The 26,140-nt window shown below is 38.5% G+C and overlaps 1 protein-coding gene across 25 annotated transcripts in view; it reads right to left on the bottom strand.

Moving 5' to 3' along the window:
• PPFIA2 (PTPRF interacting protein alpha 2) overlaps positions 1-26,140 on the bottom strand; it is a 460,439-nt gene that overhangs the window by 122,594 nt on the left and 311,705 nt on the right. For all 25 annotated transcript variants that reach the window (XM_021093032.1, XM_021093042.1, XM_021093039.1 and 22 more), the window contains one exon: positions 17,608-17,724. In XM_021093032.1, the coding sequence (XP_020948691.1) occupies positions 17,608-17,724 (117 nt within the window). The remainder of the gene's footprint in view (positions 1-17,607; positions 17,725-26,140) is intronic.

The following is a 26,140-nucleotide window of genomic DNA, read 5'->3' as shown; positions in this document are numbered from 1 at the left end:
TCACTTGGCCAGCAACATCAGTATATCTTCCCCTCACGGGAAGGGAATGGGGCTTCCCCTGCAGCATGAAAGGGGTGCATGCAGTTCATTATCCTGCCTCAGCTATCAGGAAGGACCAATTTTCTGCCCATGAGAGACTTGAACATGCTGCAGAAGCTGATGCTGCTGCCTCTCTTCTCCTTTCTGTGAGTAAAGTGTTGTTCTAGTCAGAAAGATCAAAGATTGGGAGACACAGTTGGTTAAGGGTTTTCAAGGGGACCTAGTGTGGTTCTAATGGAATGAACTATACCAAGAGGATGGGAGTGGAAATAGATGGGCAGATGATGTGGGTTCTTGAGATTATTGTTGAACTTGGACTTTTATTCTGGGTAAGATAGGAATCAAAGGAATATTCTACGAACAGAGCAGTGGTAATCTATTAGAACGTCATGTTGCCCTATGATTTTGACATATCTGAATCTTACCCATGTATACAGCCTCCTGTATATCAAGGAATCCCTTGTGTTGTCAGTCCTCTTTGCTGACTCTGAACCCCCAGAAGATGCAGTAGGCCAAGATCTCTGGGCTCCAACTTCTGGTGGTTGACAGTAGTTGTTATGCTCTTTATAATCCTCCAGGCAAATCCTCACCTGGGATTGGTAGCTGGGGGACTTCCTGCTCAACACCAGCCTGTGTCTGTTTTATCTATGCTCACTAGAATTACTGTAACAACTTTTTAACTGGTCTCTGTCTTTCTAATTTTGTCCTCTTATCTTCACTCTTGAAACATCCAGAGTGCTCTATGGTGATCTTATTACATGGTAGCCAGATCAAGTCATTCCTCTGCTCAAAACATTGCAAGGGTTTTTTCATTCTACTCAGTACAAAAGTGAAATTACAAGCATGATACCACTGACCCCTACACTCTTCCCTTCCCTACTCCCTCCCCTTCTCCCCAAGTCCTCACCTCTCTGAACTCTCGCATTCTATTCTCCCAGTTGCTCTCTTGCTTCAGCCACACTGGCAAACTCACTGCTCCTCGAAGATGACTAAAAACCTCAACAGTTTCAATGATGCCAATTCTGACCACCTATTTAAAAGTGCACACTGTCCCCACCCCTACATCTCCGCAGGACTCCCAACCCCTCCATGTTTCTCCAGTTTTTCTTTTCTTCAATAGAATTTATCATCTTCTAACATACTAGATAATTTACTTATTTGTATTTCTTGTTGATTGTCTGCTAACCTCTCCCAACTTGTTAGGGTGTAAGCTTCAGGAGGTAAAGAACCTTTACATATTTACTCTTTGGTGTACCTAGAAAGATGTGTGGCATGTGGTGCAATAGACTTTTGGTGACTAAATAAATATTTTGATTACTCTTATGTCTGTAGTGACTAGAACAGCATCTTCCACTAAGATATATTTGTGGATGAGTGAATAAATATTTCTGTTAATAAATGAGATGGATTTTAGGAAAAGTAGTAAGGATTCAAAAAGAAAATATAGAGACAATATATTTAGCTGTCATTGCATAAAGTCTATGAAAAAATATTTTTGAGAAAAGCAAATATGAAAGAAAATTGTCTTTTTTTCCTCCTGTTTGAAAAGCACTATGTAGATGAATTATCTTTACAGTAGAAAAATTTAAAGTGAACTTAAGAAACCATTGTTATAAGTGCACACTAAAATGAATAACATGGTCATAATATATAGCCTGCATGTAAGAACAAATGGACTGAATGAGGTCCCAGAAGACTCACCATGTCATAATCACAGGGACTTCTCATGAAATGAAGCCAGGAATTTAGACGTGCTCTTCCGTATTTTACCAGGTAAAAAAATGGAAACATAGCTCTCTTTATATTTGATAATCTTTGGCAAAATGAACTAACCATTAATATTTTTATTCTTCTTCTAGTTTAGCATATATTAAAGAATACTGTATTGTTTAAAAAAACAGTGGTACAACAGCTCAATATAAAAAAACCTAACACAATAAAAAAATGGGAAGAAGGACTAAATACACATTTTTCCAAAGAAGACATACAGACAGCCAGTTGGCACATGAAAAAAATGCTCAACTTCACTAATTATTAGAGAAATGTAAATCAGAACTACAATGAGGTACCACTTTATACCAGTCAAGAGTATTTAGGAACTACGCTAATTAAAATTTTTAGAGGTAGGTGGATGCTGCTCTTGTGGAATGAATATTTAGTTGTACTTTTTCTTTTTCCCCAGGAGCTATCATACTTGGCAGCTGATAATTTTTCCCTATATTTGCTGAGATATAACTGACATAACATTGTGTAAGTTCAAAGTATATAACATGATGGTATATATATTTCATATATATGGTGAAATGATTACCACAATAAGACTAGTTAACAATCCATCACCTCATCTCTCATCTGGCTATCATTTTCATTTTGTAGTGAGAACATTTGAAATGTCCTTTCTTAGCAACTTTCAAATACACAATATAATACTGTTAATTATAGTCACTAGCAGTTGATAATTTAAACTTTATGGTGAATATATTTCTAAACTCGACTTGTATATTTTGACACCTCCCTGATCTCATTATTCAAGACTAAACTGTAAGACCTTGATTTTCTCCTAAAGCATTTCAGAAAGATCTTTTTCCTTTTATACATTTTACTTCTCATGGTTTAGTAATCTTTCTAGAGAAAATGCAAAAAGGTGCCAAATAGTAGAAATTAGGAATTCACCTTACTATTAGTTAAATTCAGATATTAGAGGCACAGATATATTTAAAATTAATCATCATACAAGGAGTAAACAATGAGCAGTTCCATTCCATTTTTGAAAATAGTTCTACGAAATATTGCAGTTAGAGATGAATCAATTACTATCTGGTCAAAGAAGTTATACTAAGATTTGGAACCATTAACATAAGTGTCCAGCACCAATAATTCTTCGAAGTACTGGGAAATATCTATAAAAGAGGAGTCATAAAATGTATTTCATTCTGTGAGATAAAGAGAAATGAAATGCTGAAGAAATGTAGAAATGGGACAATTGCATGGAAATCAAACAAATGAGAACACATTCCCAAACCATGTACAAAAATAAACTCAGAATGGATTAAAGACTTAAACATGACACCATAAAGCTCCTAAAAAGAACACAGGCAAAATATTCTCTGATATAAATTGTACAAATGTTTCATTGTATCAGTCTCCCAAGGCAATAGAAATAAAAACAAAAACAAATAAATAGGACCTAATTGAACTTGGAAATTTTGCACAGCAAAAGATGCTGTAAACAAAGTAAAATGACAGCTTTCAGAATGGGAGAAAATATTTGCAAAGGATGCAGCTGACAAGGGCTTAGTCTCCAAATCATACAGATAACTCACACAAATCAACAACAACAACAGCAAAAACCAACTCAACTGAAAACTAGGCAGAAGACCTAAATAAACATTTCTCTCAAGAAGACATGTGGATGGTCAGCAGACACATGGAAAGATGCTCAGCACCACTAATTATTAGAGAAATAAAAATCAAAACTACCATCAGGTACCACCTCGTACAAGTCAGAATGGCCAACATTAATAGGTCTGCAGATACTGGAGAGGGTGTGGAGAAAAGGGAACCCTCCCACGCTGTTGGTAGGAATGCCAACTGGTACAACCACTATGGAAAACAGAATGGAGGTACCTCAGAAAACTAAACATAGAACTACCCTATAATTCAGCAGTCCCAGTCCGGGGCATATATCTGGACAAAACTTTCATTCAAAAAGATACATGCACCCCTATGTTCAATGCAGCACTATTCATGAGAGGAGAGACATGGAAACGATGCAAATGTCCATCGGCAGATGAATGGATTAAGACAACGTGGTACATATATACAATGGAATACTACTCAGCCATAAAGAGAATGAAATAATGCCATTTTGCAGCAACATGGATGGAACTAGAGACTCTCATACTAAGGGAAGTAAGTCAGAAATAGAAAGACAAATACCCTATGATAAAGCTTACATGTGGAATCTAACATATGGCACAATGAACCTATAAATAAAAGAGAAACAGACTCACTTCCACAGAGAACAGACTTGTGGTTGCCAAGGGGGAGAGAGGAAGGAGTGGGATGGATTGGAAATTTACCGTTAGAAGATACCAACTATTACATTTAGCATGGATAAACAACAGGGCCTGCTGCAGAGTGCAGGGAATTATATCCAATCTCCTGGGATAGATCATTATGGAAAATAACATAAAAATAGAAACTCAGATTGAAAGACTGAGTCACTTTGTTGTACAGCAGAAACTGGCACATTTTATATCAAGTATATTTAAAAAAATAAGAATCTTTTCATCTGAGGAATCTCTGTTACTCTAAAGTTCTAATGTTCTCATAATGTTTAAACTAGAATACAATTCATTCTCTACATCTGATGTATGTGACTTCAAAGAAAAAGACTTCATTTTATGGTGTCTTAAATCTAAATGAAACATGAGAAATTTCTAGTCCGTGTTTCCACTGACATGTTAAGACGACTCAGTAAAAAGTAGCCATTTCCCATATTACGACATGAAATAAAGATACTGAATTATTAATGTGGCAAAACATTCATCTGTAAAATTCTTAAATGATCTGCGTAGTTAGAAGATATAAGGAGATGAAGTTTGTATAAGGGGTTTTGTTTGTTTTTGTTTATTATTTTTGTTTTCAGTTGAAGGTCTTCAAACGTCTCTTTCTTCAGCTATGGAATAAAGCATCAACACTGAAGAGGATCTTTCCAGCCGGAAGAAGACTGAGCTATTCTTTTAGATATGTAAATAAAAGAAAAGGATCTATCCCTGACCCAGAGGAAGAATATTTAACGGAGCCTTGGAAAATGATCTCTTCCACTGTGTCTTGATGTAAAGTCGTGGGTGGGGGTTGTTGCATAAGAACCACGAAACCTCAGGAGGGAGAGGACGTATGAGACATTCAATTGCTCTCCATTTAATCGTGAAGTTCAAAATTATTCTAAATTCTCCTACAGACAAAGATGATTGATGGTTTCAGAAAAAATTCATAAGGAGAACTTACCCAGAGGGAAGTAAGGGTGTGAACTGAAACCTGAATCTGCTAGCCAGTGTCAGCAGTAGTTCTAGCCTGGTGTGTGGAGTCTGGAAAAACATTTTTGGATCAATCACCTTGATGCATTTGGGAATTTAAGTGTGAAACTAACCCATAATCTGGAATAACTTGGAGAAACCTCTCTGAAGAACCACTCTGTTAGGGAATGACACTACTGTTGGTGGAACTTCAACACCAGGCCAGTGATCGGCATGGAATGGTTTCATTTAGGCTTCATGTCGGTGGGTTATTATTACGGTGCATGGATGGCATTTGATTTTGAGGGGCCCCCTATTTTCAGAAGTGATACTGTGAAGACTATAAATTCAAAAATGCCACTCTGACCTTTGCTTTTTAGCACTGTATTGACTATAAAAGAAAGAAACTAAAATTGAGGAGGAGGAGAAGGTAAGAGAATAAAACTCCTTATTTGCTTAAATATTTAGAAAAGTTCAGGAACTCTTGGAACTACCCATAAGTTAGCAAGTTTGCTGGATGCCATACTGGTACTTAAAAATCAGTTATACCTTTATGTGCCATTATTAATGTACTAGAAAAGATGAAGAGGAAATAATCTTAATAGCACCAAAAATGTAAGTGCCTAGAAATAAATCTAGCAGTCTGTAAGACCTCTATGTGAAAAACTACACAATTTTATTGAAGGACATAAAACAGTACACAAATAAGTGGAGACTCAAACCACATTGCAGATGGCAAGACACCGTATCATACAGGGGACGATTCTCACTAAATTAATTAATTTGCTTAAGTAATTCCAATGAAAATATCAGTAGGGTTTTAAAGTGGGATTTCAAAAGCTGAAATTATAATTCAGCTCTAAGAACCAAGATTTAAAGTTATAATAGTTAAAACAATGCGGTATTTATTTGTTTATTTATTTAACATATTAAAAGCTTACCACATGCCTGGAGCTGTTTTAGGCACCTAAGCCTCATTAGGAATAAAACAGAGATGCTAACCCTCACGGAGTTTATTCTTAGCTAGGGTGATAGACAATAAATTAGACATTATAAATAAATGAATGATACTTTATGTCAGAATATGTTAATGCCATTTGAACAAGGACATGCTGGAAGTGAGTGAGGAAGCCATGCAGATATCTGGAAGACGAGCATTCCAGGCAGAGGGAAGAGCAAGTCAGAAGTCAATGGGAGGCCAGTGTGGCTAGGATGCAGGTGGAGATGGAGTCAGGAGATACGGAAAGCCAAATCCTGTACAGCCTTGTGGAAATGGGAAATGGATGCAAAGTTTTGAGCATATGATTGACATGTTCAGATTTATGTTTTAACACATCACTCCGATCCATGTCAGGTTAAAAAGAGACAGTGAGGGCCCCGTGAGAGAAGAAGAGAGACTGTTAGACAATGATTACACTGATCTCCGTGGGAGGTGGTAGTGGGTTAGGCCAGAGTGCTTAGCTGAGGTGGTGGGAGACTGTCAGATTCTGGATATATTTTGAAGGTGGAGCAAATAGAATTTATTTACAGTTTGATGTGAGGTATGAGACATGGGGAGAACTTGCAGATAACTCCAAATTCTTTAGACTGAGCATCTGGACAGATGAGATTTCCATCAGCTGAGACGGAGAATAGTGCAGAGAGTTTTGGAGAGGGACATCCGAAGGTAAGGTTTTTGACATTTTCAGGTTTAATGTCTTTTAGACAAACAAATGGAGATAGACGTTCAGTAGGCATGTAGATATACAAGCTTGGCTGTAACCTCTGAGCTAGAAGTTAAAATTTGTGCGTCATTAGCTCATGGATAGTATTTAAAGTTATGAGTTTGTTTGAAATCACTGAGAGAAAAAATGAAGGACTGAGCCCTTGGTCACTGTGACATTAAGACATCAGGATGAAAACAGAATATAGCCAATATTTTATAATAACTCTAAAGAGAGTATCTTCTATGACAATACAGAATCACTATGTTGTATACCTAAAACTAATATATAATGTTGTAAATCAACTATACTTGAACAAATGACAAATAATAAATGAATAAATAAATATGTAAATAGATATAAATAAATAAATAATAGAGCAAGGTCTAACCATGAGAATGTAAACTTGCTAGAATTCAAAGAAATCTTAGAAAGTACACTAGAATTTCCACTGGATGGGAACAAATTTAATGTAATCTCAGGATAAAACAATCTCATTGGACATAAATATCTTGATGCTTTCAAAAAGTCGTTAGGCAGAAGAGTATAATCCAAGAAAGGAGGCTAAGACTGAGCCACTGGTCAGCCCAGAGCAAACCGAGTGCTACTGCCTGTAATGAGAGCAAAACGAAAAGGTGAATCAAGGAGGAAAGAGGAAACAACGTGACCTCAACTCAAGAAAGGCTGAGAACTGGCCGCTGTATTAAACAATGGAGACTTAGTGATGCTGGTAACAGCCGAGGTTTCTGCGGAGTGGTGGAGCCAAGACCTTACTGGAATAGGTTTACAAAGAAAGCAACTGGGGAGAGGCATGAGATGACTTTTTTGAAGAGCTTTCCTGCAAAGGGGAGTAGAAAATAGAGCAGTAACTGAAGGAAAAGTAGGACCAAAAGAGAATTTACTTTAAATCAGAAGAACTCTGTATATTATAGGAAAGGGATAGAAGAACAAATAAAACTGATGACAAAGGAAAGGACTGCAAGAATTGCCGGAGAAGGATTTGACTAGATGATTGCCGAGACATCAACGCAGGGGTAAGAAGGCTTGCTTGGTCCAAGGTTTATTTTTGAATTGTTAAAAGACTGATGCTCAGTCTAATTAGGTCTTTCATGGTTTTAGACAGCAAATACTCTTATATTTTGAAATCCATGAAATCAGGTAGTTCACATGCTATTTTTCACCCCTGTTCATTTTTAATATTTGTATACGTGTTACGCTATTTATCTTGGCTCCTCCTGCTCACAAGCTAGATGACTTTGAGCCAGTGACCTTCGCTCTACAAACCTCGCCGGGTTATTATGGGGGTTAAATAAAACAACTAGGTAAGAGTTCTTTGGGAAACAGTCAAGGGATTTAAATAAGTTATTTATCTTATTCTTCTTGGTGTGTAGCCCTTTGACTGATGAGGTTTATGGACAGCTTTGAAGAACAATCTGCCTATCTTTAAAAGGCTGGAGCCAGCACTAAGGGATATTCTTCAGAATACACATCCTGGCACAGGCAATTCCCTGCAGATAAAGGGGATTTCTGGTCATATCATTTTTGGAAACCGCATGCTATGTTTACCCTTGAGGATTTTAATACATTTTAATAAATAATACAGTAAATGGGACAGTTCAAAATTGTAAAGCATAATATTATTTTCCTGGAAAATCTCTTTTGGGGGGGCAGTAGGTTCTGTCAAACACCCGCTAAATTTCTGAGGAACTAGTGCTTTATGAGAAATGCTAAGATGGACAAACTCTACCAAAGTGAAATTAGCTCATTTGCAGAACATCTGAATGATAGACTTAAAAATCCTCCTGGATTGGCTTAAAGATCAGACAAAACAATAGGGGAGAAAAATTACTTGTTCTTCTCTATATCCCTATAAGAAAGCAGAATCCTTAGTACAAAACAGACACTCAAAGTATGACAACAGGTCAGAGATAAACAAACAAACTTTCTGTCAAACTCTTGTGAATCAGTCAGCCTTTTAAAGTATGAAACTATCCTATGTCAGCAAAGATGTGTTTATTCTGCTTCCCTCAGATCTGGGCTAATGATATAAGTGATACTACATCTGTTATTAAAGATAGAGGAGTCATTTCCACTTTCATGTCCATCCATTAAAATTATCCAGTCACCACATTCAGAGAGAGACTTGTTTTGAACTTAAGAAGTTCCCATGTAACATTAGAATAATTTTATTTCTTATTTTTGCTATTATACATATATATAGAAGATGCCTTTTGGTCATAATCTCCAGCTCAACTCCTATAAAACTGATAAAGGCTAACTCCATGTACCTATGGGTGAATGAGTCATGAAACGGTCTAACCTCGCCTCTTCTGGGCCCTCTTCTAGCCAACAGCAGACCTTGGGCCACTCCAGCCTCATATATTGAGGGCTATACTTGGATCTTCTCTTTCCTGCGAGATGTGCCAACCCAAGATGGCAAATTCATAAACTTCACCCTCCTGTTTGGGTTCATCGCTTTAAAACTGAATCAATGAATAGAAGAGAAGTATATACTGTATCATCCCGTTATTATGAGGAGTTAGATCGCTCTATATGAGGTCAAGACCCAGAAAATATTCTGGTAGGACTACTGAGATGTAAATAAATTCAAATGATAATTATATTTCATACAGAGAAGAAATTGGGGCTTAATGGATAATGCATGAAATAAGCCACAATGAATAAAGCCTGAATTTTTGGATGAACAGTTGCTGGGTGTAGGTGCCATGGAGTGAAGAGGGGATATAAAGATGGGCAAAATATAGTTAATAACTGGAGACATCCCTGTGGACGGAGGCTTTCAGCTAGAACATAGTAGAGTTCTGTAAAAGAGTGCTGTTTGTGATAAATGATGTTTTACAGATAATGTTAAATAGACGTGCGATGTATTCATAAGGCAAATAAGTCAACGTACCTCCAACAGGTTTATGTGAGATTATGCACAATCTGCATATTATCACATTTCTTAATACAGAACAACAGCATTAGGGAATCAAGATGTTTTTTCATCCATGATAATCATACTGCTCACGTAACTATGGTAACTTTTCCTCAGTGCCCATTTTTGTCATTGGCAGTTCAGTCTAAAACATACTGTTGTATTGATAAAAATCCACAAAGCCTTAATTTTGGTAAAAGCACAACTCGTATTTCATTTTTTATAACACTTCATCTCAATGTCCTTCATGCACAGAATGCAACCAATGGACACTTAATAATTAGATCTTCTTATCTGAGAATTATTTTTGCCGTCAATTCTTCATGTTGTGTTACGTGTTTTGGCCATAAGCTTTCTGCCTATCCAGCAGGAATTGAAGAAACAAAAAAGTAAAAACAAAAATGTATTGACACTGTTGTATTTATTCAGCTTGCACATTTATATATTACTGTTGCCTGATTATTATGGTGCATTTTAATTTAAAGAACAGTCACAAATCGATGTTTAATTCGAAGAGGAGAGAATAATAAGGGCAACACTTGGGAAAAGGGAAGCATCGGTTGGTTCTTTCAGAGTACCCACGTTCAAAGTGGGGTGACAAGCAAAGAAGCTTGCAACAGGAGAGGAGGCTGACCGGTTTGGAAAGGACCTCCCATGAGGTGCCAAGGAGGCATTTCTCATGTGGTCTTTGGAAAGCTCAGCCACTCACTTTACCCTTAGCTCTGGGAAGACCTACAGTAATTCCTCCATCCTTGAGGAGTGAAAAAGATCAAAATGTGCTGCATACAGTAAAGTGTAACCATTGTTTTGTAAGACTTCCGTTTCGGTTTTCCACACAAACAGGCACATAGATGTATACATATATATGTACATATACATGCATAGAAAAATGTGAAACTAAACGGTAATTTCTTTCTTTTTTTTTGTCTTTTTGCCATTTCTGGGGCTGCTCCCAAGGCACATGGAGGTTCCCACGCTAGGGGTCCAATCAGAGCTGTAGCTGCCAGCCTGTGCCAGAGCCACAGCAATGCTGGACCCAAGCCGCGTCTGCGACCTACACCACAGCTCACGGCAATGCCAGATCCTTAACCCACTGAGCGAGGCCAGGGATCGTACCCGCATCCTCATGGTTCCTAGTCGGATTCGTTAGCCTCTGCGCCATGACGGGAACTCCTAAACGGTAATTTCTTACAGTGGGTGGCATACAGGTGGGTCCTTACTGTTTGTGAAGCCCAAGGCAAAAGACAAAGAGACCTAAGTACCCTAAATCCAAATAAGTAACAGTTATAAATCAGCTAACAAACGGTCAAATAAAAATATATCCTGTTATCTTCCTTGAAATGACGCCCTCACCCTGGCTTTTAGACCAGATGCTAATGAATAATTCTCAGATCCCTTGAAGTTCCGCATCACACCTTATTACCTAGGTGTGGCTCTCGCCTGTAACCTGTTCTCCTCCTCTTCCAAGTCTCAGTTCCTTCCTGAATACTGGTCTGTTTGACCTGTATATAGGTGGACACCTATGCCAGCACTTTCACACTACATGTGACCCAGAAAACAGGTGTCCCTTGGCTTCCACTTAGATCCAGAAATGGGGGACTGGAGTGTGGGCAGGCCATAGACGTTGCTCCTAGAAAGAAGCTCATAAAGGCCCCGGAGGCTAAGCTCTGTGCAGTCAGTAAGTCTGGGCTTCCAGGAACTTGGCAGGTGGTCAGGAAGGGGTGGTGTGGCTCACTGTGAAGTTCCCCTGGGCACACGGACTCTTTATTCAGCAGGGAGAAGCACAGAGGGCCAGAGGAAGACCTGCGAAACTGTGGGCCCCTCTCACCCCGATTTAAAAGTCATACGCTTGGTAGTCGAATTTTTAAAATGCCATTGTCTTTGACCATCTGTTCAGAGTTAAACAAACAAATAAACAAACAAAAAAACTGGGAGACTTTGTGAGAAAAAATTAAAGAATCTTTTAAAGAGCATAATCTTGGGATCAGTGGTTAATGAATCCGACTCAGAACCATGAGGTTGCGGGTTTGATCCCTGGCCTTGCTCAGTGGGTTAAGGATCCGGCGTTGCCGTGAGTTGTGGTGTAGGTCGCAGACACAACTCGGATCTGCGTTGCTGTGGCTGTGGTGTGGGCTGGTGGCAACAGCTCCGATTTCACCTCTAGCCTGGGAACCTCCATGTGCCTTGGGAGCGGCCCCAGAAATGGCAAAAAGACAAAAAGACAAAAAAAAAAAAAAGAGCACAATCTTAAATAAAATAATCTACTCTAGAAAACAAACATGCACAGTTATGAAAGACCAAAAAAAAAAAAAAAAAGGAATAGGTTAGAATGACTTTTTAAAAAATCGATAATAACACCCAGAAAAAACATCCTGGCTTGAAGGAATGTGAGAGCAGAAAGGAGGTGAGAAGACCAGGGTCCCACGGTTCCCACTCTGGACACTTCTTCTCACTAAGCCTCGGTTTCATTAACCATAACATTAAGAAAAGGCAGTATCTCCACCTGCTTCAGAAGTCTAATGTGAAAAATGGACATAAAATCGTACTGCAAATGCTGCTTTAAAAGTATCTAATCAAGATGCTTCTATGTTTAGGAGTTCCTGTTGTGGCTCATCAGGTTAAGAAACTGACTAGAATCTGTGAGAACGTGGGTTCAATCCCTGGCCTTGCTCAGTGGGTTAAAGGATCTGGCATTGCCCTGAGCTGCCGTGAGCTGGCAGCTGCAGCTCCAAAACAAACCCTAGCCCAGCAACTTCCTAGCAGGTGTGGCCCTAAATAAAAAAGATGCTTCCATGTTTAAAGCACTTGTGTTTTTCCCATTGCTTGCGGAAGTTTCCCTGCCACAGCCAACAAGAACTTATACAATGTCGCCTCTGCTCACTGCCCTCATCGATTCTCTCCTGCTTCTCTCTCTTGACAACGAGGCTCAGTTACCAAGAACGTGCCCCGAAGCTCTCTCCCACCCCTTGTGCAGTCTCTCCTTCATTTCATAAACTCCTTCAGCTTTTCCACTGACTCCTTGTATTCTTTCAGGTCCCAGTTCAAACCCCACCTCCTGAATAGCCCTTCAGGGCTATGTCTAATTATACACACTTTTTTTTTTTTTTTGACCATGCCCTATGGCATGTGGAAGTTTCTGGGCCAGGAATCAAACCTGCGCCACCGCAGTAACCAGAGCCACAGCAGTGACAATGCTGGACGCCAACCCGCTAAGCTGTCAACTTAATGCTCCCCCCACCCACCTTTCACTGGCCCCTGGATCACGTTCACTGCCATTTACATGTCTGTGCTCAGTGCCTGTGTCCTCTTCGCCTTACTCATTAGCATCCTAGCCACCTAGAAGAGTACCAGTTTCAACAATGTCACCATCAAACGTTTTTTGAAAAAATGAATGGTGGTGAAAACGCAGTATTAGTAAATATTTTAACCACATTATTTATTGCTTGCAATCCATGTGTCAAGAATTTTGTCATTCAGAGTCAGTGTTTTTATGCTTTTCAATGAAACTCTTAAGTTAGGCGTGACTATTTATCTATAAATGTTGCTCGGGGAGTTTACAGCATAAGGACACACAGCTAGTAATTGGTAGAGATGGGATTTGAATCCATCTCCACTGACTTCAAACAAGTCACTAATCCATACTGCCTCTCTGACAGCTCCTACCACAATTAAGGAAACTTTTCTTTAAACTCTAGTATCAGGAGTTCCCGTCGTGGCACAGTGGTTAACAAATCCGTCTAGGAACCTTGAGGTTGCGGGTCTTGTTCAGTGGGCTAAGGATTTGGTGTTGCTGTGAGCAGTGGTGTAGGTCCCTAACCTGGGAACCTCCATATGCCACGAGTACAGCCCTAGAAAAGCCAAAAAAAAAAAAAAAAAAAAAAAAAAAAAAAACAAAAAACAAAAAACAAAAACCACCCAAAAGAAACAAACAAAAAAAATCTAGTATCATTTCTGACACCACTTTATTCAGCATGTTTTGCAATATTCAATTGGGCAGATTATTTTCACTCCAGTTTCTTGGCACATTTGTTGCAGGAACTATGTCTTCTGATTCTGAACCTCAGCCACTGTTTCGCATTCTACTTATTCACATCACTTAGCAAAGATGTGCAGCTAGAAAAACCAGTTGGAAGTCCAGCATATGTGAGTCAGAAGTGTTATCATCTCTTGCACGAGAGCAGCAACGTTTATGAAATTTATTTTCGCAAGTTAACTCCCCTCTAGGAAGCTGTGGGAAGGAAGTTACTGATCCTAGATCTGAATTTTCAATGAGGGAAAATGTAGAGTTCTGAAGATTTTTATCATCCTGTGAATTTTTATGTTCTTCTAGAGCTACCAATGAACTCTATGGCACACCGAATCAAACCTGTTTTGGTTAAGTGTATTTTTTCTTCACATTTTTGTTTTTAAAATGTTGGTAATAATTACACAACTTTTCTATGAGTAATAGGCCCGTTTCAGAGTGTGCTGTGTGAGACTATTTTTATCGACTATTTGTCCACAGAATTTTCATGCCGCTGACGTTAAACAGCTCCTGTTGGCTAATAACCCACCCTGACTATGTAATTTAAGTAACGTTCCTGCCCTAAAAAAAGGGTAATCCTTGTGACTGGGATTTACAAGTCACTTTCTGACGGTTCCATCGTGCTTAACAATAGTTTTGGGTTTTTTTCCCCAACAACCACTTTGCAATTTATACACGAATACTACTGTTCTCTTACCCTGCTAACCTTCATTACACAGACGCTTCCCCATATCCTATTCTCTTTTACTTTGTTTGAATGCATCTTTTAAATAGTTTGTAATAAAAAATTAAGTGTTGGGATTTAAATTACAATCCTATAGACTTGTTATTCAATGGTATTGATATGCGTTAAATCATCATCATAGAGGGGGTAATTTTGGAAAGATGCTTTAGAATGCTCATGTGCATAATTTAGTAGTATATACATAAGTGTGATAAAATAACAATCAGGATACTAATTCATCTTTTATCAAAAATGTCAGCAGGCGGAAGATGAGTAAGTTCTGGGGATCTACTGTATAGCATTGTGACTATAGCTAATGTTGCATACTCGAAAGTTGCTAAGAGAGTAAATCTTAAACATTTTTACCACCCCTCAACACACTGTGATGAATGCATTAACTATTTTTATCAGAGTAATCATTTTATAATATATACATATATATCATATATGTATTATATATATATCATCACGTTGCATACCTTAAGCTTACATGATCAGTATACCAAGTCATCACACTGCATACCTAAAACTTACATCATCTTATGTCAATTATATCGCAGCGAAGCTGGAAACAAAAGAAATGTCAGGCAAAGAGATGTGATACAAAACTTTTAAAGTACATTCTTGAATTATATCAGGAATAATAGGAATTAAAGCACAATTTACTTGTTTGTAAAATTAAAAAAATATATGACATATATTTTAGGATTACATGGCAGGACAGGGGCCTGATATTTTAAGCAATACTAATAGCATTGATAATTACATGTAAAAGTCTTTAGTTTCATCCAAACAAAAATAAAAAAGAGTGCGGGGAGTTCCCGTCGTGGCGCAGTGGTTAACGAATCCGACTAGGAACCATGAGGTTGCAGGTTCGATCCCTGCCCTTGCTCAGTGGGTTAACGATCTGGCGTTGCTGTGAGCTGTGGTGTAGGTTGCAGACGCGGCTCGGATCCCACGTTGCTGTGGCTCTGGCATAGACCCGCAGCTACAGCTCCGATTCAACCCCTAGCCTGGGAACCTCCATATGCCACAGGAGCGGCCGAAGAAGTAGCAAAAAGACAAAAAAAAAAAAAAAAAAAAAAAAAAAAAAGAGAGTGCGTTAGCAATGACACAGAATTTCTCTTCTACATTAGCTAAAATGCCTTCACGCAGAATTGAAAGGCAAAGAAAGTTAAAGACAAGTATTTTAGGTCTCAATTACTTGGAACCCTCCATAGTCCAATAGAAATAAACATCAATTACAGGTCTTCATTCTAATTCTGTAACCAGTTTCTGAAAGTTAATCTGACAGCAATTGTCTTGTATTTTACAATGCCTGAATATTTACGGCTTATATCTTAAAGAAAAAATATTTGAAAAAAATACATGAGTACTCCCCAACCCCCAGGAGCACTAGATGCACCAAATAGCTTGTTAGAGGAGAGGCAAGATGCTAAGTTCTTTTGGCCTTTGAAAAGCATATCTCTTTAATTTCAGTTTGTGTTAGAATAATGTGATAAATAAAATATATCATTATATTTTGAAGACTTCTAAGAAAAAGACTAGATGACCATAAAGCCATACTCAAACCAGTGTGATTCTGTAATTCTTTGAGGAAAGGTATTACTGATGACATAATTAAAATGAAACAGTAATAGAAAAATTACAAGTTGGTTTCCTAAACTGAGTATTGTGTGCAGAGAGCTTATTCTAAAGAGCTTGGTGGTTTATTTACTGAGCCAGTGTCAGCTTACTTATCTGAAGAAAAGGGAATTAGATTTTATTCAAATTTTAAATAGAGCTCATGAAATCCGTCAGACTGTACATTTTGTTTTGTTTTTGCTTTTTTAGGCCTGCACCCGTGGCATTTGGAGATTCCCAGGCTAGGGGTCGAATTGGAGCTACAGCTGCCAGCCTACCCCCTGGCTCATAGCAATGCTGGATCCGTAACCCACTGCGTGAGGCCAGGTTATCTGCAACCTCATGGTCACTAGTTGGATTCCTTTCTGCTGCACCACAATGGGAACGCTGCGTAGTTTATTTTTAATACCTACTTTAAGATTTCTATAAAATACATGGGTCAAGGCTAAAATAATAAAGCTTGTAACGAGAGTTGTCTGCTTCTCAGCCACCACAACTGAGGACCGTCTCAGGAAATGAGTCTGGTTTGCTGGGCTTCTTTTGCTTCTACATTCAAGGAAGGAAACATAAGAAGCCCCTCCATTTGTTTCAGCTGGATAAATGAGGGGGGCTCAATTTATTTTCTGGTAAGAAGTCTAGTGCTATTTGATTTGTGGTCCTGTCACTTGCTTCTTAATCTCTCTGTTTTAAAAGCTGTTGATATTTACAATGACAACAATTTAGCCCCCCGATTTATGAGGTCTTGATCATTATGAAGCTCGATCATCCCAAGATATAACATACTAAAGACCGAATAGCCAGGTGACTGTCTAGACCCCATGCACGTGATGTGCAAATGCCTTTGTAATCTTCATCTGATTCCACATCTACCAGCGAATGACCTTCGTTCTCTTGTGTTGGGAACAAGGGGTTCAGCACAGAAAAGTGCCAGACAGACTGGTAATGCCCTTGACCTGGGTCTAACCCTACCCAAATGGAAAATCAGTTCCTTCCAAAAGACAGTAAAAGTCCCACGATTTTATGAAATTTCTCACGGACAGGAATACCGCGAGGGTCTTCTCCAACACATGGAAAATACTACGTCAAATAAGAGATTATCAAAATATTTTTGGAGTGATTGGCTACAGATTAGTCACCTGTTGGACATAACATCGATTATAAATCAAAATTATTCTTGTTGTACTTTAAACAGTTCTGGATATACATTATTAACATGCTAATATAGATATTCAGTTATATATTAGTTACATATCAGTTCAATCAGATATATACTTACATTATTTTAAGAGACTCGCATTCACAGCAAGCAATGAGAAATTCACACACATATACATGTGCATAAACCCACATGTATCATTTCCAAGAGAATCAAATTAGGAACAATTAATGATAAGGGGAATTATAATGTACTTTCAACCAACAAATCAAAACATAATGAAGGGAGTTCATTCGATGAATTTCATAGTTCACACTCCTGTCACATGATAGAGCGAATAAAACATTTCTGTGTAAGGGCAAGTTGTATGTGGCGTTACCTTTTCATGGACTTTCTGGCCAGGCTCCATCCCTTCAAGATGTTCCGACTCTGTGGATCCCTCACTTGATGCCATTTTTCTTTGTATATGAACATTTTGTTCACGCAAGGCAACAATCTGCAAAATAAAAGCACTGTGTCTTTAAAATCTAAAATAGTGCGTGAAGTATAAAAATAATTTACTTGAACGTGGCTACAAACTAATAAATACGACAAATAATCAGCAAATAAACATTAAATTTTACTCATTATTTTAAAAATAATTTAAAAATTTAGGTTAGCATTTTGAATAGTATTTAGAGCAATGTGAAATGTACTTAAAAATATCTTCTTGGTAGAAAATGTATCTATCTAGTTTGAAATGTATCTAAATCAATGGCATGATTCATGTGTTATTAATTCAGAATGACTTTTCAATTTATGAAATGTAATAAAATTTTCATTAGTCTGAATTCTTAAAGTATAAAAGAAACATAAATGAAAAGATTGAAGACTGAAGGCTAATCATGAGCATTAATTTTCCCTAAGAGACAGCACCTCTGCAATTTTTAAACAAGCCAATGTGTAAACTGGACTGAATTTTGTGCCATCATGAGCACTTCGGACTAAACTGGTCTCACTGTCATTATTTCAACAGCCATAATCTTAGCATTTCTAGTCCAAATATAGTTGAAAAATTCTCAGAAGGCAATTAATTCTTGCAAATATTTAGCTCAATTTTATAGACATGATAATTTGAACCAACAAATTCTCAGATAGTTGTAGGTTAAATAAGCTAATAATATACAGACTCAAAAACACCAGTCTGGCATTTTAAAATCGTGTTTTAAAATATATTTGCAAAAAAAAAGAAGAAAAGCCATCCTCGTCTTGGCGCAGCGGAAACAAATTCGACTAGGAACCAGAAGGTTGTGGGTTCTATCCTTGGCCTTGCTCAGTGGGTTAAGGATCCAGCATTGCCATGAGCTGCGGTGTAGATGCGGCTTGGATCTGCCTTTGTTGTGGCTCTGGCATAGGCCAGCAGCAACAGCTCCAACTGGACCCGTAGGGCCTGGAAACTCCATATGCCGCAGGTGCAGCCCTAAACAAACAAAAAGGCAAAATGAACAAATAAATATATTTGCTATTTATAAATAATATTTTAAAAATACTTTATATTAATATCATAAGTTTCTTGTTTCTTGGCAAGCTTTCTTATATTATCAACTCGGATAATGTGTCAATATAGGTTCAATGTCCATAGTATTTAGTACAGAAGAAATATTGAATTATAAAATTTGTATGTTGAAATTATAAGAGCAATATGTCACATAGACAAATAATTATCAAATAAACAAAAGACATCAAGGAACTGGGTATTTGTCCTGCTGGCTGCCACTGCTGTCCAGTTATCAAGGCCATACTCATGAGAAAAGGTGATCTTTTGATATGACCTCCAGCAGTTGACTCTATAACTTATCACGTCTTTTTTTATTTTTTAAAGCGTTATTGAGGTGTAGCTGATTTACAGTGTTGTGGTCATTTCTGCTCCACAACAAAGTGATGCGGTTGCGCACGGACACACATCCATTCTTTTTCAGGAGCTTTTCCCGCATAGATTATCACAGACTAGGGGGCAGAGTTCCCTGTGCTGTGCAGGCAGTCCACATACCACCGTTTGCATATGCTAATAACTTATCATTTCTTAAGGGCACATCATTAGGTAATGAAGAACAACGGTAAACGCTCTTCTCCCTTGCAGTACCGTAATCACCAAATACTTGTTTTGGTTACTCCCATTCTCGCCCAGCTACAATCTATCACCCACACAACATCCAGATTCATCTTTTAAGCTTAAGTGATATCGTGTCGCTCCTTACCTTTCTAAAGGACCTGTCTGTTTTCTCAGCTTATTTAGCAGAATTTTAAACTTCTTAACAAGGTCTATAACACCCTGCGTGATCCCTTCTGCCACATGGCCTCCTTGGGTCCCACAGGCAGACCTGGCTGTTTCTCACCCAGAATTGAGGATCTTGCTTATCTTCCTGCCTGAAGCTCAGACTACAGATAGGACCACCTCAGCTTTCAACACTCAGGTGAGAAATGCAGTCCTCAGGGAGAAGGTACCCTGCCATTGCACTTCTTACAATGTATCTGTTTTTATTTTAGTGTGTATCTTATGCATTCAAATCTAATATGTGATTCCTTTACTTACTTACTCACTGTCCTTGTTTCTTTAGTGAGCAGAAATCCTAATGATATCTCATGGGAAAATAATTTTCAAAGGACTACCTTATTGAAAACATCATTTTCATGGGAAGCACCTCACATTATTATGGGCAAGGATTCACCATAAATGTTGCATTAAATAATAAACGGATGTGGAAAAACAAAGATAATATAAACCTAATTCATTCAACAATAACGAAAGATAAAGATTTAGAGAATCTTCAGAGACACCCCTCTCATATCATCCCTGGATATATCATTTTTATATTTATATATCATTTTTATATTACATTCTTAACATCTTGTCTCTTGCATAAAGCAATACTACTATATTATTATCAATACATTATAAAATTTTATTATGAATTTTTAAAAATTCAAGTTTTATATGCTGACATTCCACTAAGAAAATACCCATGACTTAACAAATATGTTAAGACAAAGGTAAAAATAAATTTAAAAATTCTCTGCATTTTCTTCCATCATTTAATTTACCTTAGAAGTACAGACAGACCATTTTAAAAAATATTTAAACATCAAATTTAACTCTCAGCTTACAGAATAACTACCATTTGTTTAGGAATTCATGTAAATATTGAAAACACCCTAGTGCCCAAAATAAAGCAGGCTATCTATAAAGGTTTAATGAATGATTCAGTGAAAGGATGAATTAATGACCTTAATAAAAAAAGTCAAAACACCAAATTCATATGGAAAACACCTTATGCAAATATGGTTGTGCCACTATGTTAAAAAAACTAGACTCTAAGTTTTTCACAATATATATGCATGACAATTAATTCCCAGAAAGACACATTTTCAACCACTAACATGTAAACTACATTCTTTCAGGAAAAAAAAAAAATCAAAACAGGAGAATTGATGTGTATACTTCCTATCATCCTAATATGATTTTATTCTGTTCTATTTTTGCCCAATAACAAATTAGCCTGGGTAGTTATGAAAGCAAAGCTTCCACATCTGATTTAATTGTAGGTGTTAATAAGCTTGATTCTTCCTTTCGCACAGGGGAAAGTGAGAGGTTCTCTCCTGGGAATGCAGCTTTGGGGGTTGGGCCCTCCCTGCAGCGTGTTCAAAGGGACAGGAAGGTCGCAAAGACATCTGGAGTGAAGGTAGCACAGACCTGTTGAGGAAATTCTCCTAGCCAGCTTGAGAAGTGAATGCAATAAGTAGCTTGAGAAGTAGCTTGCAAACAGCAAGTGGAATGAAAAGTGGCTGATAGCCTTAAAGTATCCTCTGGGCTGACAGAGAAGGCTGTCAAAAGCAGGGCTCAAGGGACTTGTTGAGAATATCAAAGTAGGACTAGATCTCTCACTGTTAGACAATGTGACCTGTTACAAAAGGGATGCCCCGGCGGGTAGGAGGAATCACTTCTGGGAATCGCTGCTGCTTATCTAGTTGTTATATAACTGCAGGAATGTACTGGAAACCCACTATAGGCCAAACACTGTGTTAAACTATTGTAATTTGCAAATTAGGTCTTATGGCCCACATTTTATAAATGATTAAACTGAGGTGAAGAGAATTTAATGGAAGTAAGGCATCAAATAAAAGTCCTTATCTTCATACATTTTATCTGCGACATTGTCTCAGGCAACTTTGCACTTGGGCTCTATTAAGTCAGGGGAAATCAATGGTGGGTGGGTACGGGGGTGTGGGAAGCACTTCCTTCCCAAGTACTGCGACCCTCTCGCTCTGAATTCCTTTGTCTCTTCACTAGAGAGCTTCACTGGCAGGCAGAATTTTACATGCATGCTCACACACATCAGTCCACTGGACCTCTGATCAAGGGAAATTTTCCACAATCATTTTAACTGATCAACCACGGTTTGTCAAGTGTTTTTGACCTTTGTTTTTTAAGTGCCCTGTGTTTATTCATATTCCTTTTGATGACATCTTACATTTTCACTGGAGAATTTTCCTTTCCTACTCTCATCCTAGAGACGTCAGTCAGGTGTCTGGAGTGGTGGCAAATGGGGGGGGCGGGCAACTGATCCAAGCCAGGTCAGTCAGAGCATTCCTCGAGAGATGTGTCCAGCAGAGGTATGGGGGAAGATTCTTCTACTGTGGAAGGTAAGCTGGTGGGATGTGGTCAGGGTGTTGGTGCTACCAGTTCCTTGAATGGAAAAAGCAGGTAGAAAAGCTGGAGTCTAGTGAATCACTCCTGCTCCTGATTTTAGCCATCCGTAAATCAACTCTATCCTTGGTATTTTGCTAAAATAAGCCCCAAATTTCCTTTTTGTGCTCGACTTGTTTGGATTGGTTTTCTGTCACTTGGCACCAAGTGGCTTTGCAAATATCTCAGGGAACCTGGAAAGCAACACAATACAGGAAATATCTAAGGGGGGATTTGGAAAATGATGCAGAATTCATGAGGGGGACCAGACATCTTTTCAGGTAGAGAGAAGATCATGAGCTCTTCACGTTTAATATTTCATTGGCAAAAGGCATCCGGAAGAAGATGAAAGAATGCCAGGTGATTTAAACAGCTAAAGAACTTCAGCTAAAACCCTGGCATCTGTGTGACCCCTGCCCCCTGGTTTACTGCTTTGCCTTGACCCTTGGGGTTTCCTGAGAGGTCGCTAAACTTCTAACAGCCTGACTCAGGGCTCCTAGGCACTCCCAAACCCATTACACTTCCAAGGCAGTTTACCAAGCTCGTTATGTGAACCGTTGCCTCTTTCAGGTTGTTTCCGGTTCTTATCAATCTCTGACAAGCTCTGACCCCACACAGCGACTGGTGGTCTTGGTGGCCAGTCTTCCAGTTAGAAAAATTCCCCAGCCTCCATTCCTTTTTTCTACCAGACTATTTCAGGAATCCTAACATGTCTACCAAGAGACGGTCTTCTATCATCTTTCCTTTGAGCAAGAGTTTCCCTTGGAGGTCTGGAGAGATTTATTCAGTTTATACATATTCATTCCTATTTCACTGAGGATATTTTAGGTACTAGAAAATATAACAGGGGGAAAAGGCAGAAATTCTTTAATTCCTTCTTGTTGAGGAAGAGAAACTATGCAACTTTCATTTTGTCGGGGAGAGAAACTATCAGAAGAAATAAATGGAATACATTTTTAATGGTGATAATTGCAAAGGCATAATTAAAGCAAGGGAAAGATGCTATGAGGTGCAATTTAATGAGGAATTAAGTGATTTCTGAGTACAGACCTGAAGATAAGAGGGGAAAAAAGCAGTTTCTGGGAGAAAAACTTTCCAGGCAGAGGATTCATCATTATTGAAAACAAAATTTGAGATTAATAAGAATCTTTCAGTGAGTTATTCATATAATGTAAGGTGTCTTCTTCAAAAGACAGCTAAAACATCAGTGAAAGTTGATGCTTTGGGGACTCCAGATGTCAGAGAAGTGCCAGAAACATGATCTTAAGAGAAAAGCAATTTAGGAAAAAATAATAGAATCTATTTCATCTCTCTATATTCCCACATTTGGGGCTTTCTCAAGTGTTTAAGTGTATGAATCCATTTATTCAATAAATATTCATTGTTAGCTGTTCTAAGTATGAGACACTACTGGAAAAATGCAATAAAGTCCTTCTTTCAAGGAGCTTACATTTTAGTAAAGGAAGTAAACACAGAAAAAGGCAGTAACACAACACAGGGTAATAATCATTTAGTGAGCCTTACAATGTGCCAAAAACTGTGCTTAGCACATTACATTAATTTGCTTTTTTTATATCATATTTTCATCTATACTACCATTTCTTCCCAAGTTCAAGATTTCTTGAGAACAGACTCTGAGACAAGTAACTGTAGACAATAGTATATTTGGGAAGTGATTCCCAGAAGCATAGCATTCTTAAAAAGTCTCAAAAGGCAAGTATGAGTCCTGGTCCATTTAAGTGTTACTGGTTTTATGATGTTGTCCACGTTTCTTAACCTCAAGTTCATGTTCTTCTCTTATCAAATGAGGGATAAGTACACCTATTTTTTTTTTGTTTGTACTATAAAGTACTTAGTCAAACATGAAATACATTACACATTTATTGTGTAATGACAATAACAAAGATCAGCCTTATTGTCTTATTCACACTTCATGTTCCAGCTTACTGAAGGAGTCGCAGTCACATGCACCCAAAATGCCATCTTGGCTGTGAGTTTTTATATTCATTTGGGATGCTCTTTATGAGATAATTGAAAAAATATGTATTTCTCTATGCCCCCAGTTTCTGGAAGAAAGATCCTAAAATCATTGTAAATTCCTAAGTGATAAGAGCACTCATAGTATCTTTTGTTCTAATGCAGGGCTCTGGGTGGACTCCTGGACTGCAGCTCCTTACTAGAAGGAGCAAGCCATGATAACAAACTTGGAATTTTTGCTCCCCCCATCCACCATTCTCCAGAAGGAGGACTGGGGCTAGAAATGAAGTTAATGATTAATCATGCTTATGTAATAAAGCCTTTACAAAATTCTCAAAAGTACAGGGGTTGGGGAGCTTCTAGGTTAATGAATGTATCCACATACCAGGAGGTTAATACATCCCAGCTCCACAGAAACAGAAGGTCCTGAGCTCAAGACCCTTCCAGACTTTATTCTAGGCATCTTTTCATCTGGTTGTTCATCTGTATCCTTTATCATAGCCTTTAATAAACTGATAAATGTGGGTACATGTTTTCCTGAGTTCTATGAGCTGCTCTAAGAAATGAATCAAACGCAGGGAAGGGGTAGTAAGAGTGTCTGATTTATACCCATTCAATCAGAAGCACAGACGAAAACTTGTACTTGCAATGGGCATCTGCAGTAGGGTAGGACTGGTTCTGTGGAACTGAACCCTTCAAGTGTAGGATCTGATGCTCTCGCCAGGTGGATGGTGTCAGAATTCAGAATTAAACCATACGACACCCTGCTGGTGTTGCAGTGGACTGCTTGGTAGGGGAAAAATCTCCACACGTCTTTTGTTGGACGTGTTTTGAGTGTGATAATAGGGTGAGAGTAAAGGATAATCACGGAAGATGGACTAGAGTTTTCCCTACACACCCTTCCTCCTTCGTGACGGCTTCTCAGCCATCTTTTGGGTTTTCACTTACATGCCACTCACTCTGGGATGTATCTGGGACCATTCTTCTCCCAGTGATGCAAGTTACATAATCCTTAGCATTCGCCAATAACGCAGGCCATGCAAAGTATCACTCTTTGGGACAACCGGCTGTTAGTGCTCTGACTGACCATTTTGACAGTGTCTTGAAACCAGAAACTACATATGATTACTTATCCCCAGTTCTTCGTACACTCACTGACAAGTAGCAGAAATGTTTACGGAGTGCTGAAGGACAGCAGACTGTATGATGGAAAAGACCTATAGGGAGTGTTGAAAAAAATGGATGGAAAAGTACTTGAGTATGCACGGAGAAGAAAATGAGTTATCCACATGAGCGACCACATGAACTGGACGTCCCCCCCAACATTCATATTCCATGATTCCAGGCTAAAAGGAGCCTTGGGCATGGAAGAGCCCACGGGTGAAATAAAGAAAAAGAACAAGAAGTACTGACATAGGCTTGTAGGATATTCGCAGCTCTCAGTGTGAGAGGCAGATGAAGTAGGAGGCACAGGCAACGGTGAAGAAGGCTAGGAGGAGGATCATGGGAGGGCAGGGGGGTGAAAATCTCCAAGAGATACTGTGTAAATATAACACATTTGGCAGTCTCATTGCATCTTAAAATATTAAAAAATACTTAAAAGTGTATTACAGCCTAGGTGGCACGATATTACAAGTATGCCACAGTCTAGGTGACGTGATTCTGGTAAACCAAAGTGTACACTGTGTTTATGTGCTATAGACGTAGACATCAGATGGAAAGTGGAATCGCAAGGGTATCTAGAAATTTATTTTTGCCGATACAATTCTTAAGATGGAAACATAAAAGCAATGTATATTAATTTAATTTTCACCTTCTTTGCTTTTCATCATCTTTTTGTCTTTTCTAGGGCCGCACCCATGGCACATGGAGATTCCCAGGCCAAGGGTCCAATCAGAGCTGTAGCTGAAGGCCTACACCACAGCCACTGCAACATGGGATCCGAGCCGTGTCTTCAACCCACACCACAGCTCAGGCAACACCAGATCCCCAACCCACTGAGAAAGGCCAGGGATTGAACCTGCAACCTCATGGTTCCTAGTCGGATTCGTTAACCACTGCGCCACGACGGGAACTCCTGCATCATTTCAGAAATGTTAATGTTCAGGATGATTCCATGAAGTTACCAAAAGAAGGAAGACAAATAAGAAATAAGAGTTTAGGAGTTAAATTTCCCATTAAGAACTGCTATCAATAGTATTAGCTGCTATAC

Source organism: Sus scrofa, chromosome 5, assembly GCF_000003025.6.
Source record: "Sus scrofa isolate TJ Tabasco breed Duroc chromosome 5, Sscrofa11.1, whole genome shotgun sequence".
In the NCBI taxonomy this organism is placed as follows: Eukaryota; Metazoa; Chordata; class Mammalia; order Artiodactyla; family Suidae; genus Sus; species Sus scrofa.
This window is presented reverse-complemented; position numbering and strand designations above follow the sequence as displayed.